General features: G+C 37.6%; 3 protein-coding genes and 1 non-coding gene across 4 annotated transcripts; 2 read left to right on the top strand and 2 right to left on the bottom strand.

The window, feature by feature from the left end:
* Positions 1-500: 500 nt before the first annotated feature.
* On the bottom strand, positions 501-6,215 carry LOC111431066. Its single transcript, XM_023067575.1, has 4 exons — positions 5,916-6,215; positions 4,753-5,537; positions 3,778-3,967; positions 501-916 (listed from the first exon to the last, which is right to left on the bottom strand). The coding sequence occupies exons 2-4, from the start codon at positions 5,472-5,474 to the stop codon at positions 698-700; spliced, it is 1,131 nt and encodes a 376-aa protein (XP_022923343.1). The 5' UTR covers positions 5,475-5,537; positions 5,916-6,215; the 3' UTR covers positions 501-697.
* Positions 6,216-6,429: 214 nt separating this feature from the next.
* Positions 6,430-11,588, top strand: LOC111431068 (NADH dehydrogenase [ubiquinone] 1 beta subcomplex subunit 8, mitochondrial). Its single transcript, XM_023067578.1, has 4 exons — positions 6,430-6,694; positions 6,791-6,877; positions 6,958-7,053; positions 11,279-11,588. Exons 1-4 carry the CDS (start codon positions 6,557-6,559, stop codon positions 11,339-11,341), a joined length of 384 nt encoding a protein of 127 aa, XP_022923346.1. The 5' UTR covers positions 6,430-6,556; the 3' UTR covers positions 11,342-11,588.
* Positions 11,589-13,501: 1,913 nt separating this feature from the next.
* LOC111431067 (14 kDa proline-rich protein DC2.15-like) lies at positions 13,502-14,203 on the top strand. Its single transcript, XM_023067577.1, has one exon. It carries the CDS (start codon positions 13,605-13,607, stop codon positions 13,998-14,000), a length of 396 nt encoding a protein of 131 aa, XP_022923345.1. The 5' UTR covers positions 13,502-13,604; the 3' UTR covers positions 14,001-14,203.
* Positions 14,204-18,455: 4,252 nt separating this feature from the next.
* On the bottom strand, positions 18,456-18,537 carry TRNAS-GCU. The gene has a single exon. It is a non-coding gene; the product is annotated as a tRNA-Ser (tRNA).
* Positions 18,538-18,631: the final 94 nt, after the last annotated feature.

The raw sequence follows: 18,631 nt of genomic DNA, 5'->3' as shown, positions 1-18,631 counted from the left end.
ATCCATACCTGATTTTGCAAATATATATATATATATATATATATATATATATTCAGATTTTACACTATACTTTCAACAATTAGATTCAATTTGAACATATGTTTGAAGGGCTTCATGACCGCCAAGTTAAGGAGCAGCCCTCATAAATGTTCACAAAAAGCCACCGGCAATAGCTTTGATGTGCCACTGACTGTTCTTGATTCTACGAACATGAATTGCAAAGTTGTTCCATTTTGAACAACAAATTCTTCATACGTTTGCTACTAACTTCATCACTGACACATCAAATCATGATGAACACAGATGAAAATTGAAACAACTTCAGCCATATATAACATTGGATGACAAAATAGAGATAAAGATAAAGGTAATTTCAACTTTCAACTATATAATCAATTATCTTTGGGCTACATTATTTAGAAAGCATTGGAAATAAGGTACCAAAAAAAACCGTCCCATAACAGAGAGAGAGAGAGAGAGAGAGAGAGAGAGAGAGAGAGAGAGAGGCATGAAGAAAACCTGTTATTGCAGATGTGAACCATCAGGGAAAACTACTACAACAAAGCATGAAGTTCAATCAAAAACAGGTCAGTCAAAAGAAAATTATGAAATCATCCTGGGGGATCTACCAGTTTTTTTCGAACTATTTATATCATCAAATGCACACTTAGATCGACGTGCAAGTGCTTGAAACTTATCAAGGGAGGATTTTACGTCGATGGCGAGGTGTCTCTCGCCTCACATACATCTTCTCCATTTCGTTCAATGGCCTGCTAGAACCATCAGGCAAGCTGACGAACTTCCATCCACCGTCACCTCCCCGTTTCCCTCGTGGTCCCATTTTCTCTATTGTGAATTTCCACCCATCTGCAGCCCGACGCCTACTATATTTGTGGCGGAAGACCTCTCCTGCAATCTGCATTTCAAAGAAAGAATTATTATGCGAAAATGGAAAATCGAGTTCCATTGCATTTGTACACCATTATACCATTAGACATCATGTCTACCATCCCCCTTCAATCAAATCCATTATCATCATTCATTGTTTTAAGAGGCTGCTATTGAGGCTTACGCCTTGAGGAAGATTCTCACTTTTAGATCTAAAGTCTATAACACCTTGTGCAATGATTAGAAGGATAATATTAATTTGTATCATTCTTCAAAAATTTATAATAGAATATAAAATTTTAAGTTTTGACAGTTTGAACTGTTACTACTTCCATTGTTGTAACTTTGACAGCATTGAAAACAAAGCTTGCCTCTATCGATAGACTCATTGTCAAATTTCTGTGGAGTCCAGACACATTGGATGGACTTCTTAGTTCTTTGGATTTCTGGGGCTCATCAAGTGGCGTTCTTATCACGTGGAATGACTGCGAACGTGACAAAAGATGTGTTCTCCCTTTCTACACTTCTCACTACAGTTGATAGTTTCAAGTTGTGAAATACAGGGATCTATGGCCACTCCAGGTACAAGGGTTTGCTCCCATTTTGGCAAGATCTCCCTGACCTCCCCTTTTTATTTTCTGGAAACTGGCTGGGAGGGGACTTCAACCTATTTCGATGGGCCATGAAAAGTTTAATGGGAAGGCTTCCAGACGTATGAGACTATTCAACTCTTTCATTTCCAGTGCTGACTTGATAGATGCTCCACTCCAAAATGGCTGTTCACTTGGTCAAATAACAGAACCTCTCCGACTAAAACATTCATAGACAGATTCCTTATCACTGAAAATGCCCTTGAAAAATTCTCGAAGGTTGGGGTCAAAAGGCTTGATACACTGACATCAGACCATTTTCACCCTTCTCTCTTTGGGCAACACAAACTAGGGTCCCTCATTTTTTCCGTTTAGAAAATATGAGGCTTCAACGCTCCTTCTTTGACCCTTTGTTCGAATACTGGTGGAAGAATACTCTCATTAGGGGATGATCGGGCCATGAATCTATTCAAAAGCTAAAGGTTTGAAAACTGTGATTAAGTCATGAATCAGGAATGGTTTTGGCTGTCTCTCTATCAAAAGAAATCAGCTCTTGGCTGAAATATCAATCATTCTATCTCTATTGAACAGCACACCAAGAAAGTTTATGCAAGCTGAATTGTTGTCTTTTACAGCCAAAGAAGAGATATCTCGGAAACAAAAATGTAAAAATAGATGGATAGAGGAGGGAGAAGCGAATAATGGCTTCTTCCATTATACCCAGGCCACTTAGGAGAGAAAAGGTCCATTTTCGGGATCCCATCCACTACAAGAAGGATTATCTAGAGGCTCTCCCTTCGGGTACTGACTGGAGTCCCATTGATCACCACCAAGCCACTGATTTAGAAGCCACTTTTACTGAATTAGAAGTTTGAAAAGCTGTACAGAGCTTTGGCAATCCCAAGTCTACGAGCCCCAGGTGGTTATTTATTCCAAATTCCTTTTTAAAGAAGGTAGTAACATCCTTAAGTGCAATATTATGAGTGTTCCAAGTTTTTTATTCTTTTTTCAGATTGTGGCCCATGTACTCCAAGTGTCTTGAAAGAGTTCTTCCCCATACCACCACTATCAAACAACTTTTGGGGAAGGTAGACAAACGCTCGATGCCTCTCTTATGGATAACAAACTTATTGATGAAAGGAAAAGGAAAAGGGGAAAGGACGGCAATTAAATTAGACACTTAAACGCATTCAACGAGGTTGATTGAGGTTTCTTCAAAATATTCTTGCTGCAAAGGGTTTTGGCCAAAAAAGGAGACATTGGAGATTAAAGGTTGTATATCATCGGCAAATTTATCTATTATCATTAAAGAATACCCAAGGGAAAGATCTTAGTCACTAGTGGGCTACGTCAAGAAGACCTTTCGTCCCCTATCCTCTTCATGGACAGCCTTAGTAGGCTCCTCACTAACGCTGAGTCTCACAATCAAATTAAAGGCTTCCATGTGGAAATGGCGACGTTATCATAAACCATATCCAATTTGTCAATGACACCATTCGTTTCTCCCCTTTGGTATCGAAAGCTCCCTAAACAACCTTTTCAAGGTTGTTGGTTATTTTGAGAAAGTGACTGACCTTAATATAAATCCTTAGACAGGCATTAGAGAAAGTTATCATCCTTTGTTGGGCTTTTCTATTGCATTTTGCGTCAGAAAGAGGAAGAAGATCTGGATCATCTGTTTTGGAGTTGACAGGTTGAAATTTTTTCTTTGATGTGTTTGGACTTTAAATTGCCCATCACAAAGCTTTTAGTGATATAATCGAGGAGTTCCCTCCTCCATTCACCATTTAGAAGGGTATTTTTTATGGAAAGTTGGGGAGAGTGTTGTATTGGAAGAATCATGGGGAAAGAAATAATAGAGTTTTAGAGGGTTGGAGAGGGAGTCCTTTAATGTTTGGTCCTTGGTGAGACTTAATGTCCCTCTTTGGGCATCAGTGACAAGTTCCTTTTGTAATTTTTCTCTTGGTTTTATTTTTCTTGATTGGAGACTCTTTCTTCTGTAACCATCATGGATCTATCATCCTTTACATAAATCTTATACATCAATAAGACAAATTCAGAATAAAAAGGAATAACCTTGAGGCGTTATCCTCTTCAAGAGAAAAAACTTCAAGGCTACCTTTAGCCTTTAAAAAATTAATCATTAATGCCAATTTCACGTTTCAGAACCATCCAAGTCCAATCAAGTAAAAATCATTTGGTAAATGGATTCAAAATGGATTCAAGAAGATTCTCTTTCAATACTCACGCAGCCATTCCACATCCAAATAGAGTGTAGCAAAAGTACAGCAAAACTTACTTTCTTTTTGTTGAAATTCATCTTCTCGACAAATTCTTTATACAACATATCATCTTCTTTTTTGGAGATTTCGTAATGGACTTCATCCAAATCTCTGGTTGTACCATCCCAACCTTCCGGCATAACCTTGAAATCAGGTTTGTACGGAAGGGATGCCACATGGAATTCCAGGTCGTGGGATTTAAAGAACCTGCAAGAAACAATGACAATGGTAAATGAGAAAAGATGCCAATGGTAAACGAGATAAGAAATCTTGTAACAGGCCATAAGGAAGATAAGAGATCAATGGTAAATGAGTTAATCTTCATACTTAAAAATCTTTTGCATGGTAAATTCAAAATCTTATGCAAGTTCACATCTAATCCTTTTCCTTCAAAACCAATCAGACATTAGGAGCATTAATACAATCAAAATAACCTCAAGACAGTAAATCGTCTGCTAAAACCAAGACTTTGAAACATTGAACTTCACCTTAAAGGATTATAGTATTTATAATATCTGGCTTGTAAAAGATTAAAATTTAAAAAGAGAAAATAATTTACCTACTATATGTGTGTACATCATGTATAATCAACAGGAGGTTTTATGAAGAAAAAGAGTAATTAGTTGGGTGAAATTTTAATTATACAATTGCAAATTTCACATCCTTTATAATTTATTCAACCATACATCTGTTAAAAGTTAGACAAGGAAACATGTATCTTCCTAAAACAACTTACATATAGATAAAAATAAAGATTAAGAAATTGTAAACATAAAAAGCAAAACAGGTGTTCTGATGCCAAATCATATATCTGTGGTTTGTTCCTTTAAATCTTAAATCCAGATACTATAGAAAAAGAGTCCTAAGAACTATGTTTTCATTTTTCCAAGAAAGAGTGAAATGATTTTGCAAAGAGGAAAATATAAAGGCGTAAATCGTTCTTAAGATGCTATATTCATCTAAATTTTATAAGGTAGAAACTTGTGACATACTCTGGGAAGGTATCAAGTAAAAGCTCAACAGAATCATCCAAGGGTTGGCCCAGTTTTTTCTCCTCTTCCTCTTCAAGCTCTTTCAGCCAAAGAATGGCGTGAACCCTTTGCCTCATAATCCTGTAATCTTTAGCAAGCTTCTCAACAGTATATACCTCAGGGTTCTCCTTGTGCAAGCGATACATCTCAGCCTTCTCCGAGTCCTTGAGATAAGACCCTCTAGCACCAGGCTCTCTCACTTGTTTCAAAAGCATGCTCATCTCTTTCATCCTTTCACCCCACTTGTCCACGAAGTCCTTGCTTTTCCGGTTTTCTGCCTCTAATTCCCTTATTCTGTCTTCAAACTCCTGCAACCCAGAAACTAATGAAGCCTGTGGTGATTTTGGTGAATCCACCCCTTCACCAACCCTGCGGCCTACAGCCTCTCCATCAAAATGCTCTTTGGTCAATCCAGTAGACCAAGAGGAAACAGAATCCCAGCCTAAATCATCTGTCGTGGTGCCAGAAAACGATTCACTCACACTCTTATCCCATTCATTCTTAGCATTAGCTTCATCAAATCCACCAGATTTTGCAGAGAACTCTCTCAAAGTGGTTAACCAAGCTCCTTGAACATGCTTCAATGTGGAAACTGAATCAGTAATTAAACTAGATCCCACATTTGTGCTTTTCCCAAGAGAATTGGAACTGAGACGACAAATGAAATGATGCAGATTTTGCATGGTCAAATTACAAGCCTCTGAAAATGCCACAAGAACAACTCGGTATCCCTAAAAAACCAGAACCTGAAGAAAAATGAAGCTGAAATCACTCAAATTGGTGCCAAATAGCTTTTCGATTACAACAAGTTTTTTTTTTTTTATTGCCAAGCAAACCAAAGGTGAGTTTCTTTCTTGCTTGCTTCATCTTCTCAATTCTTTTTCTTTTTATTTCTTAAATCGGATAAGAATACTATCTTTTTTTTAATCTATTGATTCAATCTGTTTTTTCTTCTAACATGTGAAGTATTTTTAGTTTTACGTCTTCATTTGGATTGAATGAACATTGGCTGAAGAAGATATCAACAAAAAAAAAAAAAAAAAAAATCAATTCGTTGATTCTTCTTCGTGAGGGAACATAATAAATCAACCAAACGAAATAAAAATGAAACAAAAAATCAAAACCTTGGCGCTGGATCTGAAAAATGAGGGGCGACCGGACCTCACCAGCAGCGTGAGTTGTGACTGACTGAACCGCTGTTATATATTTCTGAGAAAGAAGAAAACAACAGAGATAACTAACTCTGATTGCTCAGAGAAACGAGAGAGTGTAAGTAAGAGGGAGGAAGGGAGCGGCGGCGAGTATGTCGGGAGGCTGAGACTTCGTCGGGCAGGAGCGGCGTGCGACGGTGCGGGGTGTAGCTGGAAATGGGAGGAAGGGAGGAATGTGAAGCAGGGTTTAGGAAAGAAGAAACCTGGTTCGATAAAAAATAAAAATAAAAATAAAAAAAAAATGACGTGGAATTTTTTTCTCTATTTCTATTTTTTAAAAAAAAAATTTAAATTATTTTGCATATAAATTTTATTTAAAAAAATGTTAAAGTATTAAACAAAAATATTATTTCTTTATATTAAATATATTATTATTATTATTTATTTATTTATTGTCTTTGTGGATTTTGCAATTTTTTCCCCAAAATTAATTGTAAATTCTGATAACAAAGAAACCAAGGGCATTACTTTTCCCCCATTGCTCTGAAGAACAATCACTCAAAACAAGAACGGACGACGATCTTGGAATTTTGAAGAGGGAAAAATCTCCGAAAATGGCAGGCAGGCTGAGCAATTTGGGTTCAAGGATCCTTGGCGGAAACGGAGTTGTTGCTCGCTCAATTGATTCGTCTCTTCGACGTCGCTCCGGCATGGGCCTTCCTGTTGGCAAACACATCGTCCCCAATAAACCCGTAAGCATTTCACCCTTCTACCTCCAAATTTGTTGCAAAATTAGTATCTCTTCGATGTAGATTATGTAGGACTTATGATCATTTTTCCATTTTTAGCTTCCTGTGAACGATGAACTGGTATGGGACAATGGAACGCCTTTTCCCGAGCCTTGTATTGATCGTATTGCTGATACGGTTGGGAAGGTATCTCGATTCTCTTGAGGATTTTGTATTTTCATTTCTCCGACAATTTGTATGTTTATTTTGTTTTTGTTCTTGTTCAGTACGAAGCCTTGGCTTGGTTATGTGGGGGATTGGGATTTTTTGCATCTCTGGGATTTCTGGCTGTGTGGAACGACAAAGCGTCTAAGATACCATTTGTAAGTTTACTGAACTAGACATCTTTTGTGGATCTTTTGTACTCCGTTCTCTGTTGGACTATTTGATATCTTACCTGCATTGGTGCTTGACTGTTGAAGGATACATTTGTTGTTTGTTTTTCATTACTGTAACGGCCAAGTCCACCGCTAGTAGATATTATCTTCCTTGGACTTTCCCTAAAGGTTTTAAAACACGTCTCGTAGGGGGAAGTTTCCACACCCTTATAATCAATGCTTCATTCTCCTCTCCAATTGATGGTGGGATCTCACAATCCACCCTCTTGGGGGCCAGCATCCTCGCTGGCACACCTCCCGGTGTCTGGCTCTGAAACCATTTGTAATGGTCTAAGCCCATTGCGGACAGATATTGTCCTGTTTGGGCTTTTCCTTCCGGGCTTCACCTTAAGGTTTTAAAATGCGTATCTCGTAGAGAGAGGTTTCTACACCCTTAGGGATGCTTCGTTCTCCTCTCCAACTGATGTGGGATCTCACCATTACCGTGCATTTTGTGAAATATGGTGGTACTCAGTTCAGTGCATTATTTGGATTGAATTTTCTTTTCTCATGAAATCATATTGGGATAATTGTGCTATGTATACCGCATTTTATTTCTTTTGAGATGGGCTGAGCTAGAGAAATAACTCTTGAGATGTCTAACTTATAATTTGGTGCAAAGCAGAACAGTTTTCTAGATTAATTCTATCCTTCCCCACTATGAGTATCTGTGTAACATTCCTAGCCCAGTAGTAAGAGATTTTGCTAACCGTAGTACCAGGTCAAAGAGCTTGTTATGACTCGCGATTCGTTTTTTGTAGACCCTGGCCTGATGCAAGGCATCCTTATTGACGGGCACACCTTTTTCAATAACTGGAGTGTTATTCTCCCTTCTATGTCCAAGCAATGAGGTTCTGGGAGAGTAAGAAGGATAATAGGAGCATGTTAGAGGAGTTAGACAGCAGGGAAGGAAAGGGAGATGAGAGGTTATTATTAATATTGAATCATAGTCTTAACACTCTCGTTCCATTTGTGTGCGTGAAAATTAGTAAAAGGCTCAACAAGTGATCCTTAATATTAATTGAGAAAAGGAAATTACTAGCTTTTAAACTTATCTTTTGCTCTTATACCCTGTTGGTTGATCATTAGAACATCCAAAAGCTTAAACTGATAGGTTTTGGTATGTTCAATATTTATTCTTATTCTTAATCTGGAGAAGTTATCTTAGTTGGACGTTGGAGAAAGTCATCTTGAATCTAGCCTTTGGGAATAAAGGGCATGTTTATGGCTGGCCTAGCCTATTCCCTCAACATCATGTGGTTAGTTTGATTGGATAGAAATAGATCTTTTCTTGGGTTTATGAAAGACAACTCCAACTCAAAGGAATGACAACAAATATCTCCAATTGGGAAAAAGAGAAGCAAAACTATAAGAATGGAATTATTATGTAATTTACACCAAGAGCTAGGTAGATGACATTATCGAGGAATCTATAATAATCACAATCTTTCCCACAAAAGGCCTTTGATTTTTCCCCAACCAAGTAGACCAAAAGAAGGCCCGAACGTGGTGTTTCCATAGTAGCTCATTCTCTTTCTTAAAAGGATGACCCACGAGAGTATGAGAAAGAAGCACTTTTGGGTCTTTTGGAAGAGCCATGGTCCTGTTGAAGGAGGATAACATTTCGACCCAAATCCTTGATGCCAAAGAAGTGAGTAGGGGTATCCTCCTTTCATTATTTCAAGTACAACAAGTGAGTAGGGGTATCCTCCTACCATTTTTAAGAACAAGTGAGTAAGGGTAGGGGTATGAGGGATTTTCAAGAAACAACATTTCGTTGAAAATAATGAATATTCAAACAAAGAAAGGGGCGTGCAAAAATACTAGCTCCAAAAGATGGTCCATCCTCAACTACGGAGGAACTTACCAATCCATTGTGTCCTAACTGATAGTTATAAAGCTCTCTAGAAACTGAAGCCCACAAAGAGGTTGGAAATTTGACATTTTCTCACACTTCTTCCTCAGATCTCTCACAACCTTTGAAAATTCTACTACCACTCGAGCCATGTACCCCAGAAAACTGCAAAAGACGCATGCCAAATGACCCAAAAATCTCTAGTTTGCATTCCATAGAACTTCCTCCATTATTGAGCAACAATCCCTATTAGTACCTACAAGTCCTAAATGACCCAAAAAAATTGTCCAAAAGCGAGTTGGCAATCTGACAACTCTATAGAAAATTGTTAAGGTACTCAGAACCTGTCTACAATACATAAGGTCCTCCACTGAGTACTCAGCAAGAAGGAAGAAGGCTTCCGATGGCAATCCTCCCCTGTAATACCTGCCACACAAAGAATATTACCTTCTGGTGGATCTTAACCTTCCAGAGAGAGGCAAATAGAAGGGTACCAAGGGGGACGAAGACACAAAGGAGGTGAAAATAAGAAATGCAAGAGGAGGATTGTGCAAGGAGATGCAGCCACAAACAAAGGCTGATCGTAATTGTTGACAGATGCATTAGAAGCGACGTTAGGACACCCTATAGTTTCTCCAGCCTACAGCAAATTGGGCCTTCTTTTCTTTTTGACCCAGGATAGTCTCCTCTGAAAAAAGAGCCTGATTTAAAAGATTTATCTGAGCTGCACACGCCCTCTTGGAAATCGAAGGGGACCCACTCTTTGCAGTTTGAAACACTTCACCTGGTTGCTAGAATACACTTGGCTACCTGTCTTAGACGTCAAAATCAACTTCTGAAAGAGCGTCAAAAAAGGAAGGTGAACTTCTGAAAGAGCGTCCAACTAAGATATAAACCATTTTTAGCTGATATTGACATATCTGATAGTTGGGAAAACAAAAGCTAAAATTGAACCCGCTACTGACCAACTCTTCCATTTTTCCAACTGTGAAGACACGAGATAAGAGAATGGAAGCAACTTTATTGAAAGTTTTTCCTGTATTCCTTTTTGCCCCAAAAAAGATTCTTTCACCCACAAACCTCACAGAAAGGGAATGTGATATCCCCACAGAGCCAATGGGTTATGAAAATAGACTCCCAATGGGCATTAATATGCACGAGGTCATCATTACGGAAGCCTCGAGAGAGGGTGCACCAAGTGGAGTCAAAATTTTTCACAAGATCCCCTAATTCCTCAAGAGTACGCTATTTCCCTTTAGAAGTTCTTTGGTTTCTCTTGAACCAGTCTCCAAAGATTGGCTGTCATGGCGTTGGACCATAAAACAAGAGCCTGCCCTTGAAAGGAGAGCCTTCCAAAAGCCGGTAAGGGGTGGTTTAACAATCTTTTGGGGACACTAGTCTAAGCCAAAAGAATGAAAGAGCTTTGATTTCGATGAACTAGCAGCCATGAAAGGGCCATTGCAAAGATACGTGAGGATGACTCTCTAAATTACTTTTTCACATGATGCATCAGGTAGTGCAAACTGGCATATTTGGGAGTTTCCTTTGGATCCAAGAACTAGTTTTCAATGTTCTTGAATAAAAGATCAAGGGAAAACTTTCATCTTCTTTGGAACCTTGGCCTTTCAAATCACACTGATTTGGAATTAATGAACAGCGTGGGAATATCTACCTTCTAGAATCCTGCTGGGTGCTAGGCTGATCGTGGCTGATCAGGTTTTGGAGTCTAATTCAATATCAGACAGATTCCTTCTAAACTGCAATTTCTACGGGTGGGTGTCTTATGACCAGCAATGATTCATGGTGAAGTGCTTTGATTTCGCTACACTGTCAAGTCTTTGGAAGGAAAGTTTGAGAGGGCTACTACCTGTCAGCCCTCTCCCCAGAAAATTTCATCTTCTTAGGAGTGAAATTCCGAAGCTTTGTGAAAAAGGAGATGGATATATAGGCAAATGTTTTCAACTTGGATTATAGCTTAGCTACTTACGACATATGCTTTTGACTAAGAGGTCAGAAATTCAAATTAAGAGGTCAAAAGTTTAAATCTCTCCTTGCAAATATGCGAAAAAGAATATACGGGCAAGTGTTTCTTCCAAATATAGGTTCCACAGAGAATGTATTCTTGTTGTGGTTGTTTGTATAGCCTGGCCTTGTATACTTTATGGTGTTTTTCAGTCGTTACGTTTACTTGACATTTGCATAGAAATCGAACTATTGGCCGTGTTTCAACTCTTTGAAGCCTTGATGTTTTATTTTCTGGATGAATTTAGCATTGATAAGATGATTGATAATAAACTTGATCCTCCTTTTAATCAGGCGCCGAAAGTATATCCATATGACAACCTAAGAGTGGAGCTTGGTGGAGAACCAGAAGCTTAGATAGGCGGCCTCACGCTGAATGGACCCTTTTGGTACTGTTTCTTTTCAGATACAAATCGTTGTTGAATTATATGCCTTTGGAATTTGCTTTGCATCAAAATAAATGGATTTTGTTGCCTGTTCTGAAATCTCTATTTGGCATTGTGTAAATCACGTTCTACACTTTGATTCTTATAACGAGGTTCTCAAGACTTCTTGCCATCAATGATGGATAATGAATGATTCAATAAGTTATCATTTTGTGTTATATAACCATGTTCTAAGTAAACTAGAAACCGATTAAATTATAAATTTGGTCCTTAAACCATTGAAAATTGTCTCTTTTAGTTTTTAATGTTGTTTAATAGGTTGGTCTTTAGATTTTAAAGAGTAATGAATAAAAGGTTTCTTTGGCTCAAAATTGATAGATGAATGACTTGTTGAGGGTATTATATCGTTTCGCGTTAGTATAGTTTTTATAAAAAAATTAGTTTGAAACATACTTTTAATCAATCAAAATCAAATTTAATTGTGTATGAACTTTGCATTTAAAAGTTTAAATCAAGTGTTAAATTGATTTTGAACGATTAAAGCTATGTTTTATAATGTTTTATAATGATTTTGATCCTTCCAAAATAGATTTTAATTGATTCAAAATCATTTTCGATAAAAGTTTAGAAATTTATTATTATTACTATTGTTATTTTGAAAGTAATTTTAGTCACTAAAAAAAGGACTTCAGAATCGCTCTCATTCAAATATGACATAAGTTTATTTCTGTATCCTTCGTTTCTTTGGGCATTATAGAAACATGTTCAATAATTTCTCGGACATCCATTAACGCTAGCCCAAACCTAAAAATCAAACCAAAAGGAATCATATAAAACGAGTTGGATCAGTCAAACAAAATCGAATTGGTTGACCACTAGGAAACTTCAACATATCTGAGTTGCAACATACTTGATATGTACAGACATGCCTTGTGAGCGTATCACCCATATTCATAAACATTCGAAAGATTTAACTAAGTTACAAGAAGACAACCGAACTAAAATAAATGAATCAAAATTTTTTTCTTTTTATCCGGGTTGGATGAAGCATAAGAAAAAACCAGATGGAAGCTTTGATGCAAATGAAAAGAGAGGTCCCAACCCATGTGCTTCCATTGATCAATGCAACCTCTAAGTATTGAAGTTGGAAATTTTATATTTGGCAAAGTATAGCATTAAATTATATATTGGTCACTGCCAAAAAACAGATATCAAAGTGATCACATGCCTTCTGATTTAGACATCTCAAGCTGAAGAATTGGGACTCCCCACCTGTACGCCACTGGCTCAAAACTTTTGACACCCGAGTAAAAAAGAGGTATATAAATTAACTGAGATCACATTCGTACGAGAGCGATTCTAAAGATAGGATGATTAAGATATGTTTAAAAGTGTTTTTTAGTGACTTAATCATATGACTCCAAAGTTCAATGAATTTTATGATTGGCGACCTCAGTAGAATTTTTGGGTGAGAATGGAAACAATTAATTATTTCTAAAATGATACAACTCCACGGTTGGTATTTCAAAAATGGGTAATTAGTCAATTTAAGTATATAACTCGATCATTAAGATATATATTCTGCACTAAGAGATCATAGATTTGAATCTTCGCTACCTAAATATAATTAAACTAAAAAAATATATATATATGACAAAATAATCCAAAACCCACGGCTCTAATTGGACTCTGGCTTTGATTCTCGTTAATATATATAAGATTCCACATCGGTTGGAGAGGAAAACTAAGCATTCTTTATAAGGGTGCGAAAACCTCTCCCTAGCATAAGCGTTTTAAAAATCTTGAGAAAAACCTAAAAAGAAAAGCTCAAATAGGACAATATCGGCTAGCGGAGAGCTGTTATGAGGGTATGAAAACCTCTTCCTAGCAGACGCGTTTTAAAAATCTTGAGGGGAAACCCAGAAGAAAAAGCTCAAAAAAGACAATATATATTAGCGGTAAGCTGTTACAGTATGCCACTGTTTACTCGATTCTCACCAAAATGGTTGAGACAGATGGTACAATTGACAACCAATCGTTTAAGAAAATGCCAAAATCATCCCAAAAAAAAAAAAAAAAAAATTAAAAAAAGTCTCATCTTCATGATCTTTCTCCAATCCAAAATGTTCATCCCTCAAGTTTGCTCCTTACCATAAATCCCATTTCAAAAAATCTGAAACCCCATCTATATAAACCCTAATTCATCTCACCATTCTTCACCCATTCTTCATCCAATGGCTTCCAAAATGTCATCAGCCCTTCTTCTCAACCTCCTCTTCTTCACAATGGTCACTTCCACCTACATCCCTTGTCCACCGCCGCCATCGAAGCCCTCCGAGGGAGCTCCCTCGACGAAGCTGCCTCCACAGCCCCGGTGCCCGAAGGACACTCTTAAGCTTGGTGTTTGTGCCGACTTGCTCGACGGTCTTGTGCACGTAGTGATCGGGAAGCCTCCAAAAACCCCATGCTGCACCCTCATCAAGGACCTGGCGGATCTTGAAGCTGCTGCCTGCCTTTGTACTGTCATCAAAGCCAAAGCCTTGGGGCTCAAACTTAACGTCCCAATTTCCCTTAGCTTGCTTTTGAACTACTGTGGAAAGAAGGTTCCTTATGGCTTCCAATGCCCATAAATTAATCATTTCCTTTTCAGGCTTATTATACTTATTTTATCCGCGGTGTCTTGATGGGTTTGGAAATCTTCCAAGAATTCCACCATCTTCTATATGGTTCTATGAGTTTGATTGTAGCACGGTTCTTGTTGGTATGTAATTTAAAAGTATATTGATACGTAGTTTGTTTTTTTTTTGGGAATAAAAACAAGAATCTTTGTCTTGTTTTAGTGTCTAATTATTGTGTTTGAAACGACAGCCATTGTTTTCAGACACCATGGCGGTTTAGATTTAGTGTTGACAATAAACAACGTCCAAAAAATAAAAAAGATTACTACAAAGGGATCCTATGAATCTATACTATCTCAATTTAATAAAATTATGAACAAAATATTGCTAATCTCGATTGATATTTTAGAAAAGTTTCATAAAATAAAATATTTATAAATGGTATTTTGTGATACTCGAGTAAATATTTATACATGAATATTTTAAATATGAGTTGGGTATATGGATGAACTGCAACCACAGTCTTAAACGAGAGAGATTTTATGGTTACGCTTGTTAAGAAAGATATTAAAGAATTGAAATTTATTATTCATAGCAGCATCATGATGCACTTTCTTTTTTTTTTTTGTTGGTTCGGTCATACGAACTTTAAATTTAAGTGTGTTGTAACGGTCAAAGCCCACCACTAACATATATTATTCGCTTTGATGCGTTACGTATCGCTGTCAACCTCGCGATTTTAAAACATGTCTATTAGAGAGAGGTTTAATTTTCACACCCTTATAAGGAATGTTTCATTTCTCTTTCCAACGGATTTGAGATCTCACAATGCACCTCTCTTGGGGCCCAATATCCTCACTAGCACACCGCCCGGTAACTGGCTCTGATACCATTTGTAACAGTCAAAGTCCATTGCTAATAGATATTGTCCGCTTTGGCTCGTTACGTATAGTCGTCAGCCTGACGGTTTTAAAACGTGTCTACTAGGGAGAGGTTTCCACACCCTTATAAGGAATGTTTCATTCCTCTCTTTAAACGATATGAAATCTCACAATCCACCCTTTTAGGAGCCAGTGTCCTTGTTGACACATCGTTTGGTAACTGGCTCTAATACCGTTTGTAATAGCCCAAGTCCACCTCTAACAAATATTGTCCGCTTTGACCCATTACATATCGCTTTCAGTCTCAAGATTTTAAAACACATCTATTAGGGAGAAATGTTTCGTTTCCTTCTTCAACCAATGTGGGATCTCACACGTGTTTTGTTTGAAACAATTCTATGTTTGTTGACATCTTAAAAACATTCTTAGAATCATGTGAGCGACGTCAGAGCATGCTGAAACAACCCGTGTAGATATATGAAGATAGTTTTCACTCTCGAAAGAATGTAAGTGAAAACAAATCATGCTGAAATGACTCGTATGAGTCGATAAAAGATAATTTTCACTCTTAGAAGTGTACTGAAATGACTCGTGTTGGGTGAAGATAGTCCTCACTCTTAGAAACACTTCAAACAAGTAGATAACGTAGAAATACCGAAACAATCAAACACTTATGTTTCGGCAATTATTTTTGGGATAGTATAACTAAAAATATCTATCCATCTCTTAAGTCGATATCAAACAAATTAAATGAATTTAGGTGAGTGTACTTAATTCGCCCGATTTGGTTGGGACAAATGGTTTTCTAAAATTAATTGCAAATGCTTATGAATTACATTTTCCCGAGAAACAAACAGATGATAAGCTGCATACCCAAGAAGGCATCGAAAATCAAAATACTCTTTGTTTCATAATAAAAATCTTTGTGGTGCTCATTCGATTTCAATCCAACCATATCTATATATCTATGGAGATGAAATTTATGGTTATTTTGGATGTTTTTTGAAAAAAAAAAAAACTTCAAATTTAGGTAAGAATATCCCGAACTTTGTATTTGTCTAAAAAAAATATCTTTAAATTTTGAGGCAGCGTATGTGGTTGAACCAGCTTGGATTCCGTACAATGATTTTCGATTGGAGAGGACAAACCTCACCTAAGGTCCACGAAGCCACAAAGCCGTGGCGAAGAATATATATGAGGCTTAATTCCCCTTAAGGCTGATCGTGAGCGTGTCAAGATCACGACGCCGTATGGTAAAAAATATTCATAAAATTTGAAAGTAACATTAACGGCCTTTACCTTTATAAAAAGATTCTTACCATGGGCGAAAACTGATTATCTATAAACATTTTACGGTTACTTTAGAAAGTTTATGAGTGCAAAATAATATTATCTTCCATCATTGGGGAAACTTATGAACGGACTACAATATATAGACTAATTTGAGCGTTAATAAGGATGAACAGATCTTTATGTCTACAAATTTTGATAATACTCATGTTTTCTTTCTTTCTATCCCATTAGTTATCCTCAAAATTATGACAAAAATTATCAAACATACCTCTTTTTATACTTGTAAAAGCTCAAGCTCACTGCTAGCAAATATTGTCTGCTTTGATTTATTATGTATTGTTGTCGGCCTCTCGGTTTAAAATGCATCTGCAAGGGAGAAGTTTCTATACTGTTCTAAGGAATGTTTCGTTCCCCTCTCCAACCGATGTGGGATCTCACAATACTAACGTGTCTCATTTATGTTGTCCTACCCTTTTAGTCCTTCAAAGATATATAGGGGCAAATGAATGGTAGACAAATATTGAATGATTATTGGTTAAAAAATTATTCTTTTTGTTCATTAGAAATAATAAGAAATATATATATATATATATATATATGTGGCTATAAAATATTCATTTTTTTCTTCATTTGAATGATATTATATATATATATATATATATATATGTGGCTATAAAATATTCATTTTTTTCTTCATTTGAATGATATTGAGATTAATTAGAAAAATCCCACTTTTCTAAATTTGGGTCTCATCCTTGCAAGTGGAAAAGAAAATCCAAAATTCAAAAGTAAAAAAGCGTTTAATAAAAATCATGAAAGTGAAATGATATGAAGATGTTTTAAATTTGTAATAAATTTTGAATTGATCGAACAAGAACCCTCCCGCTTCACGACCTATACTTGAAGTTGTTCGAGTGGGAACCTTCTTCTTTGGATACAACCCTAGAGAGTTGGGATGAGGCAGAGTCCTTCCAACCCCTTAATATTAGAGGAAGAGTGGAGACGGAGGAACCTTGCACTCTGGCCCTATCACCGCCCTTCCCACCCCAAAGTCCACCATAAAAAACCCCACCATCCACAGTGGAGGAAGCGGACGCGGGGGCGGTGGAGATGGAGGGTCGGGGTCCAAGAAATACCCCTCCGTCACCGCCCTTCCCACCCCAAAGTCCACCATAAAAAACCCCACCATCCACAGTGGAGGAAGCGGACGCGGGGGCGGTGGAGATGGAGGGTCGGGGTCCAAGAAATACCCCTCCGCCCCCGCAAGTTTAGGCAACATGTCCCGTAGATGCATTGAAGCTAGGGCTATGTGTGGCTGTGAGAGATTCGAACTCTCGCAGGGAAACCCCATGTACTTAGCAGGCATACGCCTTAACCACTCGGCCAAATTGACAATTGTTTTTAAAGAAAAAGTACATGATAAAAAAGACAACTTATTATATATAAATATGATAAGAATATCTTTCTAGTAAAGCATGCATAAACCAAGTTCAAGCACAGAGAGACGACATGACCTCACACAAAGAAGAAGAATCCTGAAGCAAAGCATGTAGGAAAAACTTTGATGAGGGAGACGCCAAGAGCCAACGAACCAAGAAGCAATTTTCAATAGCCCCTTACAGATTTGATGAGACTCTACAACACTGAAATTAGCTGGAAGCACATCAAAGAGACCTAAAAGTCAACCTCAGCCTACAACACAGAGTTGTAAAGAGTCGATTGACAGAGACGTCAACCAATTGAGTGGGGGAGGATGTCACGGTCATGATTGTCAAAGCCTGTTGCCAATGGCCACATGACAGATGTTCCAGTCTTGCTTATCCGAGTCGATTGATAGAGACGTCAACCAATTGAGTGGGGGAGGTTGTCACGGTCATGCATTTCCAAGGCGTGTTGTCTATGGTAGGGGGGACATGACTAGTTGTCACTTCTTCCTGCCCTGAGTTATATACTATTTAAGTCGTGGTATTCCTTTCTTTGCTTATAGTCACCAGTTTCCAATATATTTCCTCACTCACGTTTTCTAAACCTTTTCTCGTAACGTGACTCGAGTCCCGCATATACGCCGACGTTGTTTGCGACGTCTGAATTTCTCAAGGTTGACTTGTCCGCTTGGTTAGAACAAGTGTCGCACAATCACTGTCCCGCTATCACAAGAATGCGATTGTGACAAAAAATATATATACTCTCGCCGAAACCCCATGTACTTAGCAAGCACACGCCTTAACCACTCGGGCAAAGGGGACGTTTGGATATAAATATAATTCATATAAAAATGTACATACTTTTTGTTCGTTGCCTGAGAGATTTGAACTCTCACGGGGAAACCCCATGTACTTAGCAGGCACACGCCTTAACCACTCGCCCAAAGCAACATTTGGTTTTGAAGATAAAATACATGATAAAAAAAAGACAAAGCGACATTCTAGGTCATTATTGGTTGGATCAGGGTATTTTTTGTTCGAGAAT

The sequence above is a fragment of the Cucurbita moschata genome, unplaced genomic scaffold, assembly GCF_002738365.1.
Source record: "Cucurbita moschata cultivar Rifu unplaced genomic scaffold, Cmos_1.0 Cmo_Scf00035, whole genome shotgun sequence".
In the NCBI taxonomy this organism is placed as follows: domain Eukaryota; kingdom Viridiplantae; phylum Streptophyta; class Magnoliopsida; order Cucurbitales; family Cucurbitaceae; genus Cucurbita; species Cucurbita moschata.
Note: the sequence above shows the minus strand (reverse complement) of the source record. Positions and strands in the feature narration are given on the sequence as shown.